This window comes from Crinia signifera, chromosome 4, assembly GCF_055691185.1.
Source record: "Crinia signifera chromosome 4, ASM5569118v1, whole genome shotgun sequence".
Lineage (NCBI taxonomy): Eukaryota > Metazoa > Chordata > Amphibia > Anura > Myobatrachidae > Crinia > Crinia signifera.
The window spans coordinates 171,251,939-171,276,139 of record NC_139220.1 but is presented as its reverse complement, the minus strand read 5'-3'; the positions used below and the strand labels follow the sequence as shown (position 1 = coordinate 171,276,139).

The following is a 24,201-nucleotide window of genomic DNA, read 5'->3' as shown; positions in this document are numbered from 1 at the left end:
ATAATGCTGTTAAGATGTTTTTTTGTCCCCTAGTTACATTTTATAAAAGACAAACGTAAGGGATATTTTATTGAAATTCAATAAAGATTAAAAATGATCTGAAGTTAATTAGAGGTGTGCATCCAACTTCACAAACCCTCTTTCTCTTTCCCATACATAGGCTGTTAAAATGGCCCTGGTGCTAGAATGAACACTATATGGTATACCCATTCCAATAATCATGTCTAGCATATTTATAATAGTTCAAAGCTCAATGTAAGTGCAATACAAAATATTAATAGTCACAAATGTTGTATTGTTCCAATGCAAAATAATCTTTTCCATAATTTAAAGTAGAATGTCCTTCCCCTACCTGCAGACGCGCTAGCTGTGCAGTACGGGATACAATTTTATTATACGGATCCACAATCTTTGATCGGATTCTGGAAAAAAATAAAATATAAAGAACAGCCATCATTTTAATAACAGTACATGTTTATATATATATATATATATATATATATATATATATATATATATATATATATATATATATATATATATATATATATATATATGTACCATATAATGAGTACAAGTGTGTATGACACCCACCTATCAATTGCACTTTGCAGGGCTCCAATTCTAGCTTGCATCATCTGAAGAACACCTGAAATGTATGGACACATAAATGTATTTTCTTGAAATTAAAATGCTTCATAAAACAATAATTAATGAAAAAAACGATGCTCACACACAGGGGGTGTATTCAATCTAGGATCACGGCTGTCGATCCCTGCCGACAGCCGTGATCCTGGCCCATTTGCAGTCAGCCCAACAGCTGAGCAGGATTCAATGTCCCACCTGCCTATCGGCGCAAAAACGGCCGTGGATTAACGATCTGCGGCCGGGATCGCAACAATCCATGGCCGTTATCGGCAGAACAGGCCCGCCAGCTTCTGAAGTCGGGCCCGTTCTGCCGTGATCCCGCTTCAATGCTGTCGCTAAAGACAGCATTGAATAGGGAGCCGCCGCTATTTCCCCCGTCGGAAATAGCGGCTGCACATTGAATACCTCCCACAAAGAGAATCTTTTTTCATATTTGACAGAAGTAAATATGCTACATACACAGTATGCGGCCAAATGTCATAGCCTTCCAGTTCGGCGGTCCTGCAGGATGCTGGCCAACCTCAAACGTTGTTTTTTTTTTAAAGGGGCAGTCATTTACAATGTGACAGGTGCAGGGTGCTAGAATAAACACTGAATTCCCAACCACAGTCCTGAAGTCACACTTAAATGTAATAAGATAGTTCTATTGAAAATGGGATGAAGCCTATAGCAACCAATCAGATAATAGATAAAATCTGATTGGTTGCTATGGGCAATGTCTCATCTACAATAGAACTCCCATCTTAGTAAGTGTACTCCTCACAGCACAGGTTTTAGCGATATCCATGCCTTAGCACAGGTGACTTACTTAGAACCTCACTTACTTTGATTTATTCTGTGCTATGCAAAAAAAATAAAAAAATTTATAGACTGACGATTCCAAAACCAAGCCCTCAAAAAAAGATTGCAGGGAGGAATTGAAAGATAGAAAAAGTCACCTGACTGTTGCCAAAGCACTATGGCAGGGTCAAGTACACCAGAGCAACCCTTCCAACACTGGAGTACAATGGAGAAGGGGTATTGAATTGGTGCTGGTGTTAAGCAGCGCTGCTGGGGCCATGTGTCTGCGCTGCAAGTGTGCCTCCACTGGCCGAGCCACAGGTCTCCCGGGAGTGTCACTGCCCTGCACAATGCTGGGAGTTGTGGTGCACACCAGGGGGGGTATGAGCATGCGTTCCATTTCATTACAATTTTTTTTAAGGAGGTGACTATTGACACCCCCAGATTTGCAGCAGCGCCCCCCTCCCCAGTATGGGTGGATCATGTTACCCCAGTCCATGGGGGTATCAGTGCAGGTGGGTGGTGGTACCCCAGTGTATGGGGGTGTCAATGCAGGTGGGTGGTGGTACTCCAGTGTATGGGTGTGTCAATGCAGATGTCTTAGCATACTGCAGTCTGGGGGCTGGCTGAAGATGCTGCACGTAGGCAGAGAGGGGGCACCTGGAAGAGCTGACAGCTGCAGATCCTCTCTGCTGAGAGTGTCTGTCAGCTATTCCTGCTCGGTGGTCAGCACCCTGCCCTAAAAAAGTTCTAGAGTGAACACTATGCATTATATTACTGATGGGTACAGCTCTTCATTGAGATAACCTATGTTTGTTAAGAATCCTGCTAAAATAATAAAAGTATACCTCAAAGCACAGAAAGGGAAACAAAATCATGTACTGTACCTTCTAAAGATTCCATCCCTGTTGCCTGTGCCAGGAGATCTTCATGTCGGGCAACTACCTAAAAAGATAGAATAAGAAGATAAGGTTTTGAAGTAAATGTTTTAAACGCCATTGATTACTCTAGGCCAGTGATTCTCAATTTATATTTAGCACACGGGACCCTGAAAACCTAAAAAGCACACAGTGTTTTTCGGAGAAACTCATTGGATTGCCCATGAGCTATGATTGAAAGAATGGCAAGTGTCGACAAACTAAAATAAATTTGCAGATTCCACATGATTAGCTTCAAGCTTCAAAAGTGATAAAATGGAGAGTGATAAACAGCCAGCTAATCAGCTCCTACCTGCCATGTAACAGACTGTGTTTGAAAAATGTCAGGCAGGAGCTGATTGGCTGGCTGTTTATCACTCTCCATTTTATCACTTTGAAGCTTAGAGAATCTGGCCCAGAATCAATAAAAACCTCTCTCGGAGATCCAATTATTTCATTATCATGCATTGGATATACCTTGAAATAGTTTATTATAGTTTAGATGATTTGCATTTACAATCCCAGAAAAGGCATTGCTTTGGGCTTCATTAACACCCTTGTGTAAAGGACAATTGAAATAAATAATCTGTATTTTGTAAATTTTATTTTTAATGAATTTACAAAGCTTTTAAATACCTGCAAGTGAAGCTCCTTGTCAAGCTGACTGATGCCTTGAGCAAGCTTTGCTAGTTGTTCAGCTATCACAGCTTGATGAATGGATTGGGAAGTGTAGATTTTAACATCAAAATCATCACGCACAAAATCAGTGTAGCATTCTGAAACATAAAGGATACAGACTTGTATATATGTAATTATTATCTTATTGCTATATGAGGAAATTTACTGGATTGATTTTTTTCTTCTACTATCAATCTTTATCCTGAAGTTGCAACTAGCATATTTATGGTTAGTAAGTGTAACATTTTCCCATGTGACTTTGGGCGGAAATCAGACCTGATCTCAGGACAGATTTGTTTTCAAAATGGGCAAATGCAGGTGGGCAGATGTAACATGTGCGGAGAGAGTTAGATTTGGGTGGGGTGTGTTCAAGCTGAAATCTAATCTGCAATATAAAAATAAAGGAGCCAATATTTACCCTGCACAGAAACAAAATAGTTTCACAAAGTCTGTTCTGCCTGAAAGATGTCACCAAGTGGGTGGACAGCTGAATTCTGGTCCTTTTTCCTATTACTGCAGCAATGCTAGTACAATGAAGGAGGAGTAAGATCCCAGAGGGTAAGTGATACCCCTTTACACATACTACCCGGGATGAGACTACTAAAATCCCTGGTAGACCCATTCAGACATAAACAAGTCCCGGGATTGTACCGTATGTCTGAAAGTGGTATAACATAACAGAATACATGGTCATTTTTGTCTGCTGATGCTGTAAGATTCCCACATAAGGCCGGCTTCAGATATTTACGTAAATCCCAAATATACATAGCTCTCCAATGTTTAATGATTTGCACATTTCTGCACATGTGCATACTCAGGGTGCGTGCGACCATGGCAAACATACTGTTTGCCGGGCGCACGCACCCAAGACAGTGGGCTGGGGTGGAGGATAGTCGTATCCATGGGAATGCAAGCATTTCATGGGCGTTCCCATGAAAAATAAAAAGAGAGAAAAAATCAGTCGCACTGGGTAATGATATAAACAATGTGTTTACCAAATGGACCCTCCTTGTAATGAGTGTAATTCTGCAACTATTACAGGTAAGTATTGAGGGTGTGCTACCTTAGGCATGGAATTTTACAGAAAAAGAGGACAGGAAGAATGCCTTTTGTGGGTGCACCTAAGAATAATTGGACTCATAATACATAACTTTTAATAGATCCATATATAAAATTTCTGCGAAATATAAAACCAAAACATACAACAATCACACAAAATAAAAAGGGGAGGATATTCCCCTGACTCAGTGTGACCCCCTAATCACCACAGCCCCAATGTTTAGGTAGGTACTGTGGATAATAATAGAGGAGTGGATATTCTCCTACGATAGCGGTAATGTTGGTCAAAAATATCAGCCTACTAATAGGGAGATAGTAGGTGGAATGAGGGTAAGGCACGCACCTATTGAGGACAATCCTCAAGTAGTGCTGCCCTCAACCTAAATTTCCACTAGTGTTAACAAGAGTTTGAAGGGCTGGTAAACCCAATACTAAAGGTGTATAGTCACAGATTAGCCTTTTACACAGGTAAGTAACGAAGGAGTAAATTTTCTCCTATATACGGCGTAATGGCAAAGGTATCTGTAAATCAGTTTAACACGGTGCAAATACTAGTCACAGATTAGCCTTTTACACAGGTAAGTAATGAAGGAGTAAATATTCTCTTATATACGGCGTAATGGCAAAGGTATCTGTAAATCAATTTGACACAAATACTATCTCATGCACTCTCATGTAGTTTAGAGAGTAATAAGTGGGGGTGAGGCACGCACCAATTGAGGACAATCCTCTAATAGTGCTGCCCTCAGCCCAGGTAACCGCTACCGCTAAACAAGTGCTGCCGGCTGGTGAACCTAATAAGAGGTGTGCAGGGATGCACTTGCCTCGTTCAATCAGCTAGTCCTGACCGCGCTAAGTCTGGCGCCAGACTAGCGTGTCAATCGTCGGGCAGGACCGCTCACAGTATGCTCGCAGCAAAACAGGTAAATTTCAACATTGTAAGTGGGGAGGGGAAGAGGGGGTTTTAAACACCCCTCTTCCCCTCCCCACTTACAATGTTGAAATTTACCTGTTTTGCTGCGAGCATACTGTGAGCGGTCCTGCCCGACGATTGACACGCTAGTCTGGCGCCAGACTTAGCGCGGTCAGGACTAGCTGATTGAACGAGGCAAGTGCATCCCTGCACACCTCTTATTAGGTTCACCAGCCGGCAGCACTTGTTTAGCGGTAGCGGTTACCTGGGCTGAGGGCAGCACTATTAGAGGATTGTCCTCAATTGGTGCGTGCCTCACCCCCACTTATTACTCTCTAAACTACATGAGAGTGCATGAGATAGTATTTGTGTCAAATTGATTTACAGATACCTTTGCCATTACGCCGTATATAGGAGAAAATTTACTCCTTCGTTACTTACCTGTGTAAAAGGCTAATCTGTGACTATACACCTTTAGTATTGGGTTTACCAGCCCTTCAAACTCTTGTTAACACTAGTGGAAATTTAGGTTGAGGGCAGCACTACTTGAGGATTGTCCTCAATAGGTGCGTGCCTTACCCTCATTCCACCTACTATCTCCCTATTAGTAGGCTGATATTTTTGACCAACATTACCGCTATCGTAGGAGAATATCCACTCCTCTATTATTATCCACAGTACCTACCTAAACATTGGGGCTGTGGTGATTAGGGGGTCACACTGAGTCAGGGGAATATCCTCCCCTTTTTATTTTGTGTGATTGTTGTATGTTTTGGTTTTATATTTCGCAGAAATTTTATATATGGATCTATTAAAAGTTATGTATTATGAGTCCAATTATTCTTAGGTGCACCCACAAAAGGCATTCTTCCTGTCCTCTTTTTCCGTTCCCATGAAAATGCTGGGCGTTCCCATGGTAATCGGCCCGTGACTTGGGTGCCGTCTCTATGCTCGGCACCCTCTTTTATTATCCCACCACCCCTTAATGCAGGGCTGGGCAATTGCGGCCCTCCAGATGTTGATGAACTACACATCCCAGCATGCCTTGCATCAGTTTCAGCATCCTGGGATGTGTAGTTCATCAACATTTGGAGGGCCACAATTGCCCAGCCCTGCCTTAATGGATGGTAGGGCATGAAATACCACCTGTGAGCATCGGCTCAAAATAAATAAAAAAAAAGTGAAAAAACCCATGTAGACCTTTTGACTGTCGACCAAATGACCCTGTCGACCGGCTCATGTTGACCTTCCTGCATGTCGACCAACATGATGTTGACCCAATGACCATTTCCCTATTAAACTCACACAGGCCACGTTTTCTAAATCACCTGGCACTATGTCTCGCTAACTGTCACATTTTAAAAATCTAGAACACATGACATGTGTCCTGGAGACTGAGTTTGGGAGCCACTTGTCTAAGTCAACTTCATGAAGTTAACATTACATGTCAGTGTAATTCCTTGGCAAGGTAATAAAAGCCATATTCTGCTCTTCCTACTTATTTCCCAGCGTCTACAAATAGTTAAAACGTCTTCAGCTATTTTAACTCAGATATTGGTAAGGTAATTGGGAGATATCCAAACCCCCTGGATGGCATATAATATAATAAATCAATAGATGCACCAGCCAGTGCAGCCTGCCCCACTTGCCGTGTGTTTCCCATCATCACACTCACCGTCACGCAGTATCTCCCTGGCTGCTCCAGGTATCCCTGGGTCTGTGCTGCTTTTCCCCTCCATGTTGGATACTGGAGTTAGGAGCCGGAGGAGGAGTCGGACTGCTGTCACTGCTAAGCTCGTATGATGACGTGTAACGGCTGCGCCAGGCAACGTCAGCGAGTACTGCGTGGAGAACTGCTGCCAGTAGGGTGAGACGGGTGAGTGAGTGAGTGAGTGAGTGAGTGAGTGAGTGAGTGAGTGAGTGAGTGAGTGAGTGCGGATAGCGGTGCTGCTGCTTGTGTGTAGCCTGGGACCGGGCGTGAGCGCTCAGATAATGGCGGGGCTATAGTCCTTGTGTAATAAGTACAAGTGCTGCTTATGTGGCTATGCAGCTCCTCGGCATAATAAGGGCAATGTACAGGACCTAGCATGGTACCGGTAGTTCCTGGCACAAGGCAGAGCACATCTTGAAAGTAAAATCTATAATCATAATTATTTCTATTAATAAAATAAAGTGATTTATATTGTATTAAATTAGCCCTAATTGTAACACTAAGGTGTGAATATAGTTGTTCATGATTAGCAAAAGACATGAAACTCCTTAGAGCAGAGCCATACCTATTCAATTTGATGCCCTAGGCAAAATTGTGTCTGGTGGTGAACCCTAGCACTGTTGCTGTACACCTCTCCCAGCACACAATTCATCACCCAGTAGCACAGACCACGGCAGCAAGGGTGCCGGACAGGGTCCCGACAGTCATTTACCCAACATCGGGGTCCCGAAAGTCAAAATCCCGACACACGGGGGCCCAATGGCAACCTGCTATTCTCCCTCGTGGCAGTCCACGACCCCATAGAGCAGTGATTTTCAACCTTTTTACCATGTGGCACACTAAATAAGATTTTAAAGTTGCCGAGGCACACCATGAGATCCCCACAGGGCAAAACACATTGGCCCCCACAGGGAAAAAACCCCTAAAGGCCCCTATATAAAAAACAATCACCCTGGTCCCCGCAGGTAACAAAAATAAAATACATTGGCCCTTTACATGAAAGGAAGAGACCAGTAAAAAACAGTTGAACTTGTGGTGGCTGTAAACTGGTTTGGACATCTCTAGATCTGGGGGCACACTTGAGGACAGCTCAAGGCACACTAGTGTGCCACGGCACAGTGGTTGAAAAACACTGCCATAGAGGGAGAATAGAATAGGTGGCGAGCCACCGTGCCCACAAGGGGCTTTGTTGCGCTCACCATGCTGTCTGGGTCCAGCCAGTCGGGATCCCGACTGTCGGAACCCTATGCTACATCCAGCAGCACCTATCACTCCTCACCAATAGCAATTCTGTAACTTAAGCGGGAGCTGTACAGAAATATATCAAAGTCCATTCACAAAACAATACAAGGTAGTTTACTCACAGAAATTTTGAATTTAATTAACTGGAACAATTCAGTGAAGTTTCTTCTGGTGCAAAGAACTTCAAATGATTATCACATTCAAGCACAACTTAAACAGGCATACTAAAATTAATCATGTACAGTAGTATAGGAAGACATATGTTCTTCAGAATCCTATAATATTACAATGACAAAGTAAAGTAACAATTACTTTTAGGATATATATACACTTAAGGCACCATATAACCACTGCAAATGATATAAAGCAGAGTGCACTAGACTAGCAGACTGTTGCCTTGAGAACAGATAAAGGGACTTATTCTGGTTCACTCGCAGAAGCAAATTCTCTCTCTAATGGACAAAACCATGTGCACTGCAAGGGGGGGGGGGGGCAGAGAGAGCTACATTTGGGTGTTATTTAGTTTCTGTGCAGGGTACTGCCCTATTGATATCCGTTTGAAGTACAAACCACACTCAAATGTAGAAAAATAACACCCAAATTTAACTTTCTCTGTGCATGTTACATCGGGAAGCGGTCATCTATTAGAATAAACTTAGGTCTACAGTCATTAGGTCAACCCCACTAGGTCGACTGGCAGGAAGGTCGACCTGACTTAAGGTCGACATGGGCCAAGGTTGACATGACTAAAGGTCCACATGAGGAAGGTCGACATGAGGAAGGTCGACTGGTCATAAGGTCGACATGGGGTTTTTCACTGTTTTTTGAGCCGAAATGTGCCGACAGGCGGTATTTCATGCCCTACCATCCACTAGGGCGTGGAGGAGGTTATTAAATCTGTGGCGAGCAAAGCGAGCCACCGTGCCCGAAGCATTGCGAGTGATGCGAGGGTCCGATTCTCATTGCCAACTGTGTCCATGTCGACTATGTCCACATTCAGATAAAAAAACAGTGAAAAACCCAAGTCGACCTTATGACCAGTCGACATTCCTCATGTCGACCTTTATGCAAATTCGACCTTAAGTCATGTCGACCTTGGCCCATGTCGACCTTAAATCAGGTTGACCTTCCTGCCAGTCGACCTAGTGGGGTCGACCTAATGACTGCAGACCTAAGTTCATTCTGATAGATGTACCGATTCCGTTACATCATCCCCCCTGCAGTGCACATGGTTTTGTCCATTAGATAGAGAATTTGTTTTTGCGAGTGAACCAGAATTGGGCCTCAAGTCTGCAGTGACTGTAACTATTGAGCAAAGCTGATCCTGGTCTCTTTACTCTATGTGAGCAATAACTTCTCAGCAGCAATATTTACTGTTTTCTGGCAAAAAACAGTAGTTGAAGAGATTAGGGTATCTGCTAGTAACGGCAGATGAGAGTTTACTGTTGGCTTTAAGTCACCATCTCTCACACAAGCTATCTACTACATAAGTGTGACTATGTCACTTCCCTAGTGAATAGTCCTCTGCAGTTGTCCGGCTATGCCGTTTTACCTCTAATGTATGTGCTGCAGCTGTCTGTTAGGGGCACTGTGCTGCGCTGCCAGGGCGGAATTGTCTCTCTCAGGTCTCTGGCTGCTAACTCAAACTGAAGTCAGTCAGTGCGTCAGCAGCGCACAGGGTGTAATCAGCTCCTGTCTGCAGAATCAATTTTACAATCTGAAGTCTGTATTAATTGCACTACCTATTATATTTGGAGAGTGAGGGGTTCGTTAATTTTGCAAACTTGATATGTGCTGTTGGGTTGAGTGATGCAATGTCACTTAATACACACCCTTTCATTGGTTGGATGTCCGGTTGAGTTGTTGGTCCTGGCTCTTCTCTGCCTCCTCTACTCGGGCACCGGGAGCAATAGAGAAGCTCTGGATCTGGCTGTAATGACCAGGCAGCCTTCTCTCCACTCAGGGACCAATGGAGATGCCCACCCTTGGTGATTGCGAGTTGCACAGCACACTCCCCTCTCTCTCCGTCCCCAAGATGGCCGCTCTAACTGCTGCTAACTGTCACAATAACCAAACTCTCTCCGGAGCATCAGGTGACCTCCAACTGTCACACTAGCCAGCATGAGCCAGCCTCTCTCTGGACTATCATGTGACCTTCAACTGTCACACTCGCCAGCACAGGCCATATTAGATCCACATCAAGAGGTGTATTATTGTAGCACCGGGGTCCATGTGGGTACAATGACAATATACATAGTGGCTGGATCACACTAGTGCAACCTTATTTCAAATATATCAGAATACTTTCCCTTTTTTCACATTACACCAACAATAGTGCCCTTTATACACATGTCTGCCTACTTTTGAATATTTTAAATATATCTTGCTAAAAATGTCTCTGCTAAGGAATATCTGAAATATCTCTAATAGACGGAGATTACTTTTCGCATAAGTGTTTATTTTATAATAAAGTATAATATTTTATAATCATTTTTTTTGCACTTAAATACACCTCAATTCACATTTTCTAGCTGTTAACTGTATTCACTTACATTTCCTACAGTTCAAGTTCCAGGTAATATTTGGTTTTCTTGTTTCCCTTTATTTTAAAGGTTTTTTTTCCTCTGTCCCTATGTATCTTTCCAATGCCAATGACAATATATGCCTACCCCAAAATCCAGTGGATTTGTTCTGTTCTAGTAATACAGTGAAAATATGTGCACCCATGGTACGATATTCTAAGTAAGTATTGGTGCATTTTCCCCATATTTTCCCAGGAGCATGCTTTATTATGTTTTGTTCATATGTCATAGAAGTTATATGAAAAGTTTATTATAAAATGTCATAAATTGTGTAAAACATGGTTGCTTTCTAGCATATTTATTGGGCGATTCTATTATTTGTGATGTTGTTGGGGGATGCACATGATTTCCTGTTGGAAGTGCAGTGATAGTGATATAAAATTGCTCCAACATCATGGATATTAACTTGCATCCCCATAGAAGTGCAAAGGAAATTACGTAATGTTAAACTACTATGGGGGGGTATTCAATCCCGGCAGATATTTTTGATCCTTGGAAACATCGGCTGTGTTCACATAGAACAGATTGAATTCCAATTCAATCTGTTTAGTGTTGTTCTTCCACACAACCCCGAATTTCTGAAACATTCTGAAAGTCGGAAAAGACATGGATCGGCGAATCCACATCTTTTTCTGCAGGAAATGGGCCTCTAATTTAGCGTCCATTTCTGCGAATGTAGATACAGTAATAGATGTAGGTATGTCTAGAGACGAATCTGCAGTGACGAGTCCCTACCCAAAATGGCAGCATTATGTTGGGTGATGCATGCCCATATAGCACCTAGAATTCAATTTCCCCCTTATGCCTGCAAGTGCGTTGCGCTTGTTGTGCATGGCTATAACTTGCAGCTGCAGTCAGGGATGGGAGCGTGATAACGGAGGATAATTCAATGAGATGAACCATTCATTTAAAGTGAACACAAAAAAAGGAATAATCAGTATTAACTAAAACACCATCAGTTGCAGGAAAATACTACTAGGGAGGGGTTCATTAAATCCAGTTTGTAACTTTTCATAATAATACCATTGTTTTAGTAGTTCATTTTGTTCAGGGATATTCTCTCAGAGCACTATATCCACTTAGTAGCGCAAGGTGATACAAATTTCTACATTGTTTTAGTAGTGTTAACAATTGCTTGTAAAGCGATGGAATTTGGGACCGTTGGACAAGTTAAACTTGTTCATATCTTTACTTTGCCAATAGATGTGTTGTTTTACTTCATCCTGTTTTAGGCTTGCTTTCAGGACCTTAGTGAGAAAATATGGCTGTGACTTGTGTTATACTCCAATGATAGTCGCTGCTGACTTCGTCAAATCGGCCAAAGCCAGAGACAGTGAATTCACTACAAATCAAGGTATTTACTGAGACTTAAATCCAAAGCCAGAGGAAGACAACTGGCACACAACTTTATATGCACACACATTCTTTATCCCATTGTAGTTAACTTGAAACTGCTATTTTGCATGAGTGCATCTTGCAGTCTGCCCAAAATGAATACAATAGTTACATTAAAGAAACAACAATGTAGATTCATTTTGATGTTTATATTTCTAATAAAGAGTTCTAATGTCAGAGTACTGCATTAAGTATCTTGTGAGGAATGGTAGTAGTTTTCATCTTCCTTTCCAATACTTTTCTTTAATTAGCTATCTTGTTTACAGTTGTAGGAGTACTGTTAAGAGCCTAATTCAGTATGGATTGCTAAATAGATAATTTGCATATCGAGCGATTATTAAACGACTGCGCTTGTACAGTACGCGTGTGTGAGGGGAATTACCAACTGAACATGCGTATGGATCATAAACGCAATGGGGTCGCACTTTCTGCCCAGACGCCAATGTTTGTGTGTGGAAACTTGCCCAGGTGTGTTTGAGAAGGGTCTCTGAAGTCAGCACTGACCACTTCCAGCCTGTCTCAGATACCTCTCACATTTGCATCTTCGATGTTTCAAGAGTTATGGATGCATAGCAGTTAGCAATCCATTTTCCACCTGGCATTATTTCTTTATAGGTGCCCATACACGGTGCAATTGCTGGGTGCAATGAGATGCGCGCTCCTGTCACACATCTCATCACACAGCTCAAACAAGTATGTGCAGCACATACTTTTTGTACTAGATCTCATCTCATTGCATTGCAAACCCTATGCAATGCGATATTGTATAGAATAATTGTACCGTGTATGGGCATCTTAAGACTGTGCATCGCTTTTCTCCTCTTAATCCAATCCATTGTGAATTCTCTGGTCAGTGATCCATGCTAAATTTGGCTCTAGGTCCATTGTTTTCATGTTGATTGAAGTGCTGGTGTGCACTTAAAATTACTACTATAATGATCGTATTTATGTAATGTTGTTATTGCGCTAAATTACATCTTCCCATGTAACTGTTCCATTTATGTAGGTGATCAGCCACTTGTTGTGCAATTTGCTGCTAAAGAAGCAAAGGTTTTAGCTGATGCAGCCTTATTGGTCTGCCCTTTTGCTGGCGGCATTGATCTGAATTGTGGCTGTCCTCAGAGGTAAGCCTAAACCACCATCAGTGCACAGTGTCTGTACACTTCATCTTCTTAATTTGTTTCTTATTAATACTTTCACATATAAATGAATATTTTAGGGTTCCCAGTGGCGGTGCCCTGTGGTGTGCTAGTGCTGTGCATGCAGCCTAGGGGGTGACAATCCATAGCATCAGAAAGCCAAAAGCAACTATTAATAGAGCAGCTAAGTGATTTTTATTTAGTAGGGGCCCATTTGACTCCCCTGTATAAAGCCCGCTCTGAGTGAATTGATTCAGAAAACGTTAAATTATATTTTAGGTGTGACTATCCATGTCCACCAAAACAGCATTATACCATTAAAACAAAATTTTTACAACATTCAGATTGGCTCATTAGTTGCTAATATTGCCTTTCCTGTAAATGCAGCTTTACCATGCATAACATTCAAGAGAAGTTAAAGTAAATTGGACTGGTGGTAATTGAGCTTGTTTGAAGTCAAGCACACTGTATAAAAATTCACCATCAATGATTGGCGCCCTTTACGCAGTTAGCGTAGTGACGCTTCAGAATCAGTGTAATGTTTGCACGCCCAGCGTAGTGTAGTGTTCCCGCCCGTTAGCGCCTAGCCGGAGCTTACGTAGTTAGCATAGTCAGTCAGCGTTACGCAGTTAGCATAGTCAGTCAGCGCTTATTACATTGTGTGGGCACCATTGACCATTTAAACCTGGCTGACATGACAGGTGTGAATGTGTTCCTGAAACACTCCAACTATCCACGCCAGCCCGAAGCGTGGCGAGGGGCGGCCTTACGCGTCTCCCCGACCTTTTCATACCCCCACTATCCACTTTGGCGTGGAGTTGATTTTATAAAGTGTGGCAAGTGCAGCAAGCCACCGAGCCCAAAGCGTGGCGAGCGCAGCGGATTTCTTTACATGTGTTCCGTGTCCCCTCGCGGGGCTCGCTGAGCTTGCCACACTTTATAAAATCAACTCCATGCTGACATGGATAGTGGGGGTATGAACAGGTTGGGAGGACGCATAACGCGTCCCCTCGTGGGGCTCGCTATGTTCGTCACGCTTCGGGCTGGCGTGGATGGGGGTTTGAAAAGGAGGCATTTCTCAGTATGTAACATGGAGCACTGGCAAATGCCTCCTTTATTGTGCATAAGACACACTTGCGGACACGGGCAGGGTTGCCGTACCCTGCCGCAATAATTACTGAGATGCAGGAGCGTCTGAGACGCGCATGTGTCAGCTGGAGCGCCTCTCCGCCGGTGCCCACATGATCCCCTCTCCGCCGGCATCCGCCATCGCAGGGGATCTGGTGGTTACCGGTGCTGTGTGAGAGGTGCTCACTAGGCTTGCCATGGACGCCGGGGACAGAGCCATGGACGCCGGGGACAGAGCTGGGCTGCCGCGGAGTCCCTACGCTAACTACGTTAGGCAGCCGTTGGGCTTCCGCGGAGTCACTACGCTAACTACGCTAGGCAGCCGTTGGCCTATGCTGACAGCGTAGCTTAGGCTACGCTGAAAATGTAGCATAGCCGGGCGCCGTTCTAATACACAAGTACCGAATTGCTTGTTTGGTGATGGTGGGGACACAAAATAACTCATGCGTGTCAGCAGCACATAACTTGTAGGCTGCGGTTTTCTCTGTTGTGGTAAACCTATGTTTGGAAGGGTGTGTTTTAAAATTTATAGAAAAAATGTCTGTCTTGTAGCCTTGTATACATGGTGAGATATTGGCTAATGGACAATATTGACTAGATGCACAATAGATTTTGTCTAACTAATGTTAATCTATCATCAAGTAAAAATTGCCTTGCCTTCACAGTATATCTATGCTAGGATACAGTGACTTAAGGGGCATACACATGTTGAGATGTGTGCTAAGTTATTTAGGGTAGGTGATTTCCCGGTGTCTAGAATGCCCATAGCGAGCACACAGACAGACAGGCATGATGCGTGCTAAGCGATTTTACTATTAGAGAAAAAGAAAAAAAAAGCAGAGTAATGGTTCAGGATGACATAGATCACTATCGCTCATTCTGTACACACAGGGCGATTTGCAGTCACTTGCTAAGCAATTTGAGTATATTTTGACTGCATGCACTGACTTAACTAGCGGGCAATAGCGATGTGCAGGACCGCGCATTACCATACACGAATACACGGAGGGATCTAGTGTATAGAAAATAACACAAAATCACTGTGTGAAGGCCCCTTTAGCGTTGGTATCTAAGCAGGAGAAACAATGGGAGAGTTTGGCTAACCTTCTAGGAGATTTTGACTATCTAGTCAAAATCTCACCATGTCTACACCCCTTAACACTGGTTTTAAAAATATATGTGAAAGTCCTGCACTGAGATTATACCCTGTCTTGTTCAGCTGGATCAGTAGATCTTATTTACACTTGTGCACGCCGCCAAGCCTTGGCCCATAGTACTTTGACTGGGATGGTGGACAAGGGTGAATTTCTCCCAATCATCATTGCCATGTTCTTAAACCCATCTGCCAATATTTATGTTAGCAGGTTTTCGACTTTGCCTATTTAAAGTCATAACGGGACCTGCCAAGGAAGTCTGTGTTGGATTCTGGTTTTCTACCATGGCATAGTACCTCTAAAGCAGGGGTGGGGAACCTTTTTTCTACCGAGGGCCATTTGGAAAATTTTAAAACCCTTCGGGGGCCATATAAAAATTATCAATTATCGGCATATATGCGTGGGCATTATACACAGGGCAGCGGCATATACATGTGGGCATTATACCCAGGGCAGCGGCATATACATGTGGGCATTATACACAGGGCAGCGGCATATACATGTGGGCATTATAAACACTGGCAGCAGCATATACATGTGGGCATTATACACACTGGCAGCGGCATATACATGTGGGCATTATACACACTGGCAGCGGCATATACATGTGGGCATTATACACAGGGCACCGGCATATACATGTGGGCATAATACACAAGGGCAGCGGCATATACATGTGGGCATAATACACAAGGGCAGCGGCATATACATGTGGGCATTATACACACTGGCAGCGGAATATACATGTGGGCATTATACACAGGGCACCGGCATATACATGTGGGCATTATACACACTGACAGCGGCATATACATGTGGGCATTATACACACTGGCAGCGGCATATACATGTGGGCATTATACACAGGGCACCGGCATATACATGTGGGCATAATACACAAGGGCAGCGGCATATACATGTGGGCATTATACACAGGGCACCGGCATATACATGTGGGCATAATACACAAGGGCAGCGGCATATACATGTGGGCATTATACACACTGGCAGCGGCATATACATGTGGGCATTATACACAGGGCACCGGCATATACATGTGGGCATTATACACACTGGCAGCAGCATATACATGTGGGCATTATACACACTGGCAGCGGCATATACATGTGGGCATTATACACAGGGCACCGGCATATACATGTGGGCATAATACACAAGGGCAGCGGCATATACATGCGGGCATTATACACACTGGCAGCGGCATATACATGTGGGCATTATACACAGGGCACCGGCATATACATGTGGGCATAATACACAAGGGCAGCGGCATATACATGTGGGCATTATACACACGGGCAGCGGCATATACTTGTGGGCATTATACACACGGGCAGCGACATAAAAAGTGACAGTGTGGAGGAAGGGGGGCTGTCACCCCCAAACAGGTTAATGTGATTATGTCTGATTATGAGAATCAGACATAATCACATTAACCTGTTTGGGGGTGAATCCAGACCAGGGGTAAATGACAACCCCTGGATGTGTCAGTCACTGCCTGGGAAGGGAGGGTGATTATCGCCCTATATTACAGCCGCCCGCCCGCCAATACTACAGAAGTATCATCCGCCCGCCGGCTGCCTACATTTCATACCAGCCGCCCGCCCGCTGTATCAGCCGCCCGCCCGCCTATATTAACAGCCGCCCGCCCTCCTATATTACATACCAGGCGCCGGGGATGGCTGCTGCTGCTGCTGCCGCCGGGGAGATGTGTAGAAGACGCGCCCTCCAATCACAGTGGCTGTGGAGGGGATGCGCCGGCAGTGATTGGCGGGCGCGTCTTCTGCACATCTCCTCGGCGGCAGCAGCAGCAGCCATCCCCGGCGGCTGGTATGAAATGTAGGCAGCCGGCGGGCGGATGATACTTCTGTAGTATTGGCGGGCGGGCGGCTGTAATATAGGCAGGCGGGCGGGCCGGACAAACTGGGTGCGGGGGCCGTATCCGGCCCGCGGGCCGGAGGTTCCCCACCCCTGCTCTAAAGTCAAGGCTTTGCTGGAATAGCAGTATTTCTGGAATCATCTCCACGAGATCATTTTATACATCAGCAGCATGCCCAAACATTGTCCTGCCTACTGCCAACAACAGCATTGTATTCCTTTTAATTTCAGCAACCTGAACCATATGCCATATTTCATGGACAGTCATGATGACATTTGACAAAAATGTATTTAATTGTGTTACACCTGTTTTATTATGCATCCACCTGACTAATCTCCGCTATATACTATATCCTTAGTGTTCATTCCAGCATCCCCATCTTTGAAAACCCATGCAGTTCCTGTCATAATCCCATCTGAGCCCAATTGGAACTCCTCATCAAGGAAGATAAGAGGGGCGCTATTCCCTTAACCACAAATCATATCTTTTACGCTTAAAATTGCACCATTCATAGAGGTTATCTAATTAAGTAATTTATTTATGTAATTTCCAATTGTGTGTATGCAGTGTTTTATTAAGATTAAAATTTATTTACATATCATACTGTTTGGTAATCTGTTCCTCAAAGCGCAGTTTTTTCTCTTTTTTTTTCTTCTCTTTATCCAGTTCCTGTTCCCTGCCTGGGGTGTCGCTGTCTGCTGTGGTGTTTCTAGCACAGGTCTGGTTTGCATATAAGTGCTGATATACAGACCACACTGTGCTAGAAGCACTACAGCAGACCGCAACACCCCAGGCAGGAAGAGGAAATGCATGGGTTTTCAAAGATGGCGAGTGCTAGAATGAACACTACATCCTTATTTGGATCTCTCCACTGATCAGGCAGCATGTCAAATTAAATGTCAAAGAAATGGTGATGGTTCTCATCTGGTAAAAATGTACCCAAGATCTCTATGTGTATATGCATAAAGTAAAAAGTGTACAAACTATACTTTCATTTGTACATGGGTCCTAATTAAGCACTGAATGGTAAATAAGAGATTTAATATTTTTTTAAAAATGTTGTCGTCACCCATGTACCTGACTCTGACCAATTATGTTAGTTTCAAACCACTGGCATGCTCTTTCTATTATTGGATCACTTATCAGTGCGTTATACAAACGGCCCAGTCACTTGTAGCAGTATTGGACTCTTTGAAAAGTCTGAACACTGTACTTACTATTTTCTTGTAGTTCATTGAATTGAACCCAGAGTCTGGATTGAGTCTATCAGTTTACCTGGGAGAAGTTATTAACATTGCAAAATATGTTTTATATACAGTATGTCAGCTGGGAATTAGTCTAGAAACAGCTTGAATCTGTGTTTGTTCTTACACCAGGTGGGCAATGTCAGAAGGATATGGCGCTTGCTTAATAAATCATCCTGAGCTGGTCCAAGACATGGTGAGACAAGTACACAGCCAAGTTGAGAATCCAAGATTTTCTGTGTCTATTAAAATAAGGTAATATTAGACCACTGCTACACTGTTATGAATGTGTTATAATTCCTTGTCATAGACATCACAGGTGTAATTTAAGAGGATGAGAGAATCAGAAAGTGAGGGATTTGGTAAGAAATCTCCAGGTTTTTTTAAAGCAGCAATCATTTACACTGCAAATTCAAACTGGTTTTGCAGTGTAAATACCAATCTCTCATTTTTTGAATCTCTCTTAATATTAAATTTTCCCCCATGTGTGTAGTATGCAGAGAAAGGACGAAGTGTTACTTATCTACCAGCAACTGCCGTTCCTCAGCATGTCATATACTGTACCATAACATTCATCTCTCCTGCAATCTCCACCACCATCATCATTTTTCAGAAGGACAATTCCATCTTACACCTTATCTTTGCATTATGTTCTCTTTGTAGCATTGGCAGCTTGTTTTTTTGGGGTCACACAAACCAATCAATTCAGCCACAGTCGTTGAAATTATTTGTTTGTTAGTGTGCATGTCCTATTTATACAACATAAGGGTGTGAGGATAATTCCATCTTGTACCTCTTTTCTTAAGGTGGCCATACACACTGCAATAGCAGCGTGTGATGCTCGCTCCGGCGAGCATCGCATCACACAGTACAAAAAGTATGTGCTGCACATACTTTTTGTACTGCTTTCGGATCGCATCGATCCGAAAGCAGTACAAAAGTAGCATGCAATGCTAGATCGCATTGCATGCCGTGCGATGCGATCTAGCCCATAACGCATGCGATTCTCGCAGCGTGTATGGGCACCTTTAGCATAATGTGCTCTTTGGGCCTACTTTTTAAAACTGACATCCTTTCTGCCACTGCAGTTCCACTCCTAGATGTGCCAGGTGTTTTTCTCGCCCACTTGTGTCGCTTAGCATTGTCACCCAGCTACGTACGTGCTGCAACCTATAGGCCTAAAAACAACATTGTGAGGTGTTCAGAATAGACTGAAAATGAGTAGAAATTATTTCTATTGCAGTTAATATCACTGTATGAACCAAACAAAAAGACCATTTTTATTGAAAACACAAAGGGAGATACAAAACCAAAAAAGTGTCCGGTGCACATCTCTACTTTTAACCAATAAAATAAGTACATTTTTAACTATCTGCAAGCCGACCCGGCTTGCAAGCACTTTCACACTAGCCGCCTGACCCAGCATAAAGCCGGGCAGGTAGCATAATCAAAAAGGTAGTCTTTGGCGCTAGGGACCAGCGGGGTGTATCTTGTCACCCTGCAGCCACCGCGTTAGACGATTGCCAGCCTCTAAACAACAACAGAGAACAAAAATAACGTGGGGCGCTTGGGTGAGACAAGAATGAATAACAAATTTATTAAAAAACACATATACACAACATTACATACATATATGCACTCTAAAATACTACAGTGTCAAATGGACACTAATTATAACCACTGTGTATGAGCACTGGTGAATTGCACCTTTCCGTTTTAGGGTGGGAAGGGAGTAAAGGTGAAATTAGTTTCAATCCATTGATCCTATAGACAAAATGTCCTTTCTCCTTTTCAGGATTAAAAAAAAGTTCACAAAGGTGAAAAAGGGGGCCGGTGTGCACACTTATTTAACTTCAACATTAGCGCCTCACTTAGTAATGAAGTGGTAGTCTCAAAGTGGAGACAGGACTTCTGTTACTGGGATGGAAGTAACAGTGTCTGTCCTGGTAGCATAATCAGTAGGCGGGGCGGCACTGGGAGATGTTAGCATCTTCCAGCAGTGCCTTTACAGTGCAGTGAATGGGACCCAGTTCAACCTGTTCACACTGCCCCTGGACCCGTGAGTGTCCCAGGTCCAATCCTGGTCAAGACCCGGGTTCAAATCCCGGAACGTTGGACCTGGGACAATCTTTCAGGACCCTTTCACACTAACCAATTTCTCGGGTTGTTGCGCATTCATGTGTCAATGTGCAAGGGGTTTGATTAGCACAATTGGGGGAGAGAGGGGAGGGGGGTGTTAAGGAGATGAGCATCACACAACTAATTGTGTGATTTCTTTAATTGTAGGATTCATGCTGACATTGTGAAGACAGTAGACTTGTGTCGGAAAGCAGAGGCTGCGGGTGTTTCCTGGATCACAGTCCATGGGAGGCTCCCTGAAGAGAGGCATCAGCCTGTACACTATGATGCTATAAAAATCATTAAAGACAGCCTGTCTATACCTGTTGTTGCTAATGGAGATATAAGGAGTTTAAAGGAAGCTGAGAACATTCATCAAATGACAGGAGCAGATGGTAAGTTAATGTTATCACTTCTATATAGGAAGATTTTGTGGAGGGGGGACCAAGGAACACACCCGACCCCTGGATGATGATGCACTCTCCTAGGACAGGGGTGGTCTCTGCCTGTCACCCTCTGTCTCTCCAAGGCATTACCCTTTGCTTCTCCCAGTCACCCACTGCTTTTTTCCCCATCACCATTTCCTGTCACCCTCTGCACCTCCCCCTGGCGTCTTTCACTGCCTCTTCTTCATCCCCTGGCATCAACCACTGTCACCCTCTGCCTCCTCCTGTTACCGCCTGCCTTTCTGTACCAAACTCTTTCTCCCTATCACCCAGTGCCTCCCTCTCTGCCCATCAGGATCCATCCCTGCTCATGAACATATTACACTTTTGTTATGTTTACAATATTAGAAGTTTCCCACCTTGTGTTTCAGGATCTATTTTGCTCACTGGCATATTTACTAGCTAGCAAATTCATAGTCATCTGTTTCTAAATCACAAATGACCCTGCTACATTTACTGAATATTTGTACTAATCCATCATTTGTAAACTCTCAGTATCTGACATAAATTAATGTAAATGCTTTTCAAAACAATATATTTGAATGGTGTTGGGAGCCATGTTATTTGGTAAGATGCTACATAATATGCATATTCCCTTTCACATCGCTAACCCAGGTTGGAGCCTGTCCGGTGCTTTTATATTAAACCCTGTAGCCCATAATACAGAGGGCTACCCAGGTTAAACCCTTCTTAATAACCCGGGTCGAATTGCCGGGTTGCTCGGCCTGGGTTATAAGGTTTGATGCTTTCACACAGTGACCTGGGTCAGGATGTTTGCAAACCAGCAATAACTCTGGTTGACAGTGCATACAGATACAGTGCGATCCACGTCCCCCCCTTGTCGGGATTTCGGCGGTCGGGATTCCGGCGTCGGGATTTTGAACGCCGGGATTTCATACATGGACATGTGCATTGTGTGATGACATGTTCCATTCTATAGATATTTATTGTTTGTTTAAGAAAGTAAAGATTTTAGGGTTTAAAACAATAGCCTATGAAGTTTTCTTTGCCTTCCAAGTATCCCAAAATGAAATGCCATGTTCCCCTCCAAATGTAATTCCCATCAATATGACCCAAACTGGCAGCGGCGTGCAGCAGTATAAAACCAATAGGGTAGCTTCTCTAATAGACCAATGTTTTAGGGGTTCAGAAAAAGGGGGGGGGGGGAGACTTTCCTTACCAAGGTAATTTTGAGTAAAATTACAATTGCCCCCTTATAAATGATGTAATACTTCCTGATGCCCTAATAATGTTAATGTTATTGTCCCTTAATATTAAAATAAAGAAAATATTGCCAGTAGAGTGATAGAAAAGTTGTGTACCCATTTTTCTCTTTAATAAGTACACACACACATTTCCTCGTTCCTCTCAAAGCTCTACAGTATTTTTATTTTGTTTTTCAGGTGTGATGGCTGCCAGGGGCCTCCTGACAAACCCAGCCATGTTTGCTGGTTATGATGAGACACCACTTTCCTGTGTTATGGACTGGGTTGACATAGCTCTAGAACACGGAACACCTTTCACATGCTTTCATCATCATCTGATCTATATGATGGAACGTATAACTTCAAAACAAGAGAAGAGAGTTTTTAATGTTTTATCTAGTACTTCAGCTGTTCTAGATTATTTAAGAGATGTTTATAGAGTATGATGCCCCTTTGAGTTTTATTCTATATATAATCTAGTTTATTTTGTTATACAAAATATAATGTGACCCCAAAGGAGGTCTTTGTATGGCAGTATTAGCTATATAATAGTCCTATGCATGGTTCCAATACACATTTGGTTAGAACCGTGATCGTACTGTAGCTGGTGATACCTTTACTAAGGCTTCTAAAAATGAAAGAAGGTGATCAGATTCTGTCTATCATTTCTCTATTACATCCTAGAAAACAATAGCCCGAATCTGATTGGTTGCTAAGAGTAACAGCACCTCTTCATGTATGAAAAGGGCACAAATCACACTAGCATATGGGCTCATTTTATGGGCCCCACACACAGCACAATTTCCAGGCATTTTCTGAGCGATTTTACTAAATCACTCAGAAAATGCCTGAAAATGCATGTAAATCGCTGTGTGTATAGCCCACACAGCGATTTGCATGCGCGCCCCCGCCGTTCTGAATCTGCACAAGATTCAGAACGGACCTGCCCGTCAATCAAGAGCAGTCGCTCAGAAGCTCCTGCTCATATGTGGCCTCGGATGAGCAGGGCCTTCTGAGCGACGCTGGACGCCGCCCTGATGTCCCCTGCTCACCGCCCCCTTGACACGCCGGACGCCGCCTCCCCCTGCTCGCCGCACGAAGATCCTGCAAAGACCCGCCGCCCCCTGCTCCCTCCCCCCTCCCCATGCTCGCCGCACGGAGACGGAGCAGGGGGAAAAAGCCACTCACCCACTTGCCGGCAAATCTGCTGCCTACCCGCAGCAGCTCCCGGAATGGCAGCATTATCCTGCATTATGCACTATGTCCTAAAACCGCTGGATCCTGAAAACTTGCAATGCAGACGTCCGGAGCCTGCGACCCAACCTGCAGCGTTTATACATTGCTGACCTGGCGTGAAGAGACTGCTGTAAGGAGTCAGGTGTGGACAGAATGGGATGAGACCGTTCTGCATTTGTTACGTTCTGTGTTCATTCAGCACAAACAGCTCGGAAGCTATTTATTCACAAACATCTCCCAGGCTTTATGTGTGTCCTGTGTACACAAACAGTGTCATTATCTCGGCTCTGAAATAACAAACAGCTGGGACTGTGCGGCACCGACTGTAAATTATATTACCTGCCTCAACCAAGCAAGCGTTTCCACCCATTACCGGCCTCGTCCTCACTCTATCAGCAAAGGGAGAATTATATGTACAAATAACAGCCCTCCTTACATGCACACTTAATGCCCATTACTGCTAAATAAACAGCCATCACACAGTGTGTACAACCAAAAGGTCACCCTTTTATGTATATATATATATATATATATATATATATATATATATATATATGTGCATATGTATATATATATATGTGTGTGTATATATATATATGTGTGTGTATATGTATGTATGTATATATATATATATATATATATAGTGCAGTTTGATGGCATCAGTCGTGACAGATTTGAAATCTCCCGTGCTGAATCTCCCATTATG

At 43.4% G+C, this 24,201-nt stretch overlaps 2 protein-coding genes across 6 annotated transcripts in view; one reads left to right on the top strand and one right to left on the bottom strand.

The window, feature by feature from the left end:
- COG5 (component of oligomeric golgi complex 5) overlaps positions 1 to 9,974 on the bottom strand; it is a 334,884-nt gene extending 324,910 nt beyond the window's left edge. The window contains exons 1-5 of one of the 2 annotated variants that reach the window (XM_083182966.1): positions 9,781 to 9,974; positions 2,982 to 3,121; positions 2,316 to 2,373; positions 595 to 649; positions 353 to 422 (exon numbers count right to left, since the gene is read on the bottom strand). In XM_083182966.1, coding sequence (XP_083039092.1) covers positions 353 to 422; positions 595 to 649; positions 2,316 to 2,331 — 141 coding nt within the window. In that variant the 5' untranslated portion in view covers positions 2,332 to 2,373; positions 2,982 to 3,121; positions 9,781 to 9,974. Of the gene's footprint in view, positions 1 to 352; positions 423 to 594; positions 650 to 2,315; positions 2,374 to 2,981; positions 3,122 to 6,670; positions 6,823 to 9,780 lie in introns of those variants that run through there. The other variant, XM_083182965.1, reaches the window with a different exon arrangement.
- Positions 6,697 to 23,993, top strand: DUS4L (dihydrouridine synthase 4 like). Of its 4 annotated transcripts, none has more exons than XM_083182970.1 (7): positions 6,697 to 6,862; positions 10,561 to 10,690; positions 11,763 to 11,884; positions 12,932 to 13,049; positions 18,623 to 18,745; positions 20,777 to 21,003; positions 22,458 to 23,993. In XM_083182970.1, the coding sequence occupies exons 2-7, from the start codon at positions 10,581 to 10,583 to the stop codon at positions 22,703 to 22,705; spliced, it is 948 nt and encodes a 315-aa protein (XP_083039096.1). In that variant the 5' UTR covers positions 6,697 to 6,862; positions 10,561 to 10,580; the 3' UTR covers positions 22,706 to 23,993. The 4 variants fall into 4 exon arrangements, with proteins under 4 accessions (XP_083039096.1, XP_083039097.1, XP_083039098.1 ...); XM_083182971.1 differs by having other exon boundaries at positions 6,697 to 6,873; positions 10,564 to 10,690; XM_083182969.1 differs by having other exon boundaries at positions 6,698 to 6,871.
- Positions 23,994 to 24,201: the final 208 nt, after the last annotated feature.

What these genes read in the sequence shown, in the direction of transcription:
- DUS4L (XM_083182970.1), top strand. Translation starts at nt 10,581, where the DNA reads ATGTATCTTTCCAATGCCAATGACAATATATGCCTACCCCAAAATCCA. An exon ending in TCTGTGTCTATTAAAATAAG is followed by an intron (nt 18,746 to 20,776) that starts GTAATATTAGAC and finishes CTTTAATTGTAG; the next exon opens with GATTCATGCTGACATTGTGA. An exon ending in TCAAATGACAGGAGCAGATG is followed by an intron (nt 21,004 to 22,457) that starts GTAAGTTAATGT and finishes TTTGTTTTTCAG; the next exon opens with GTGTGATGGCTGCCAGGGGC.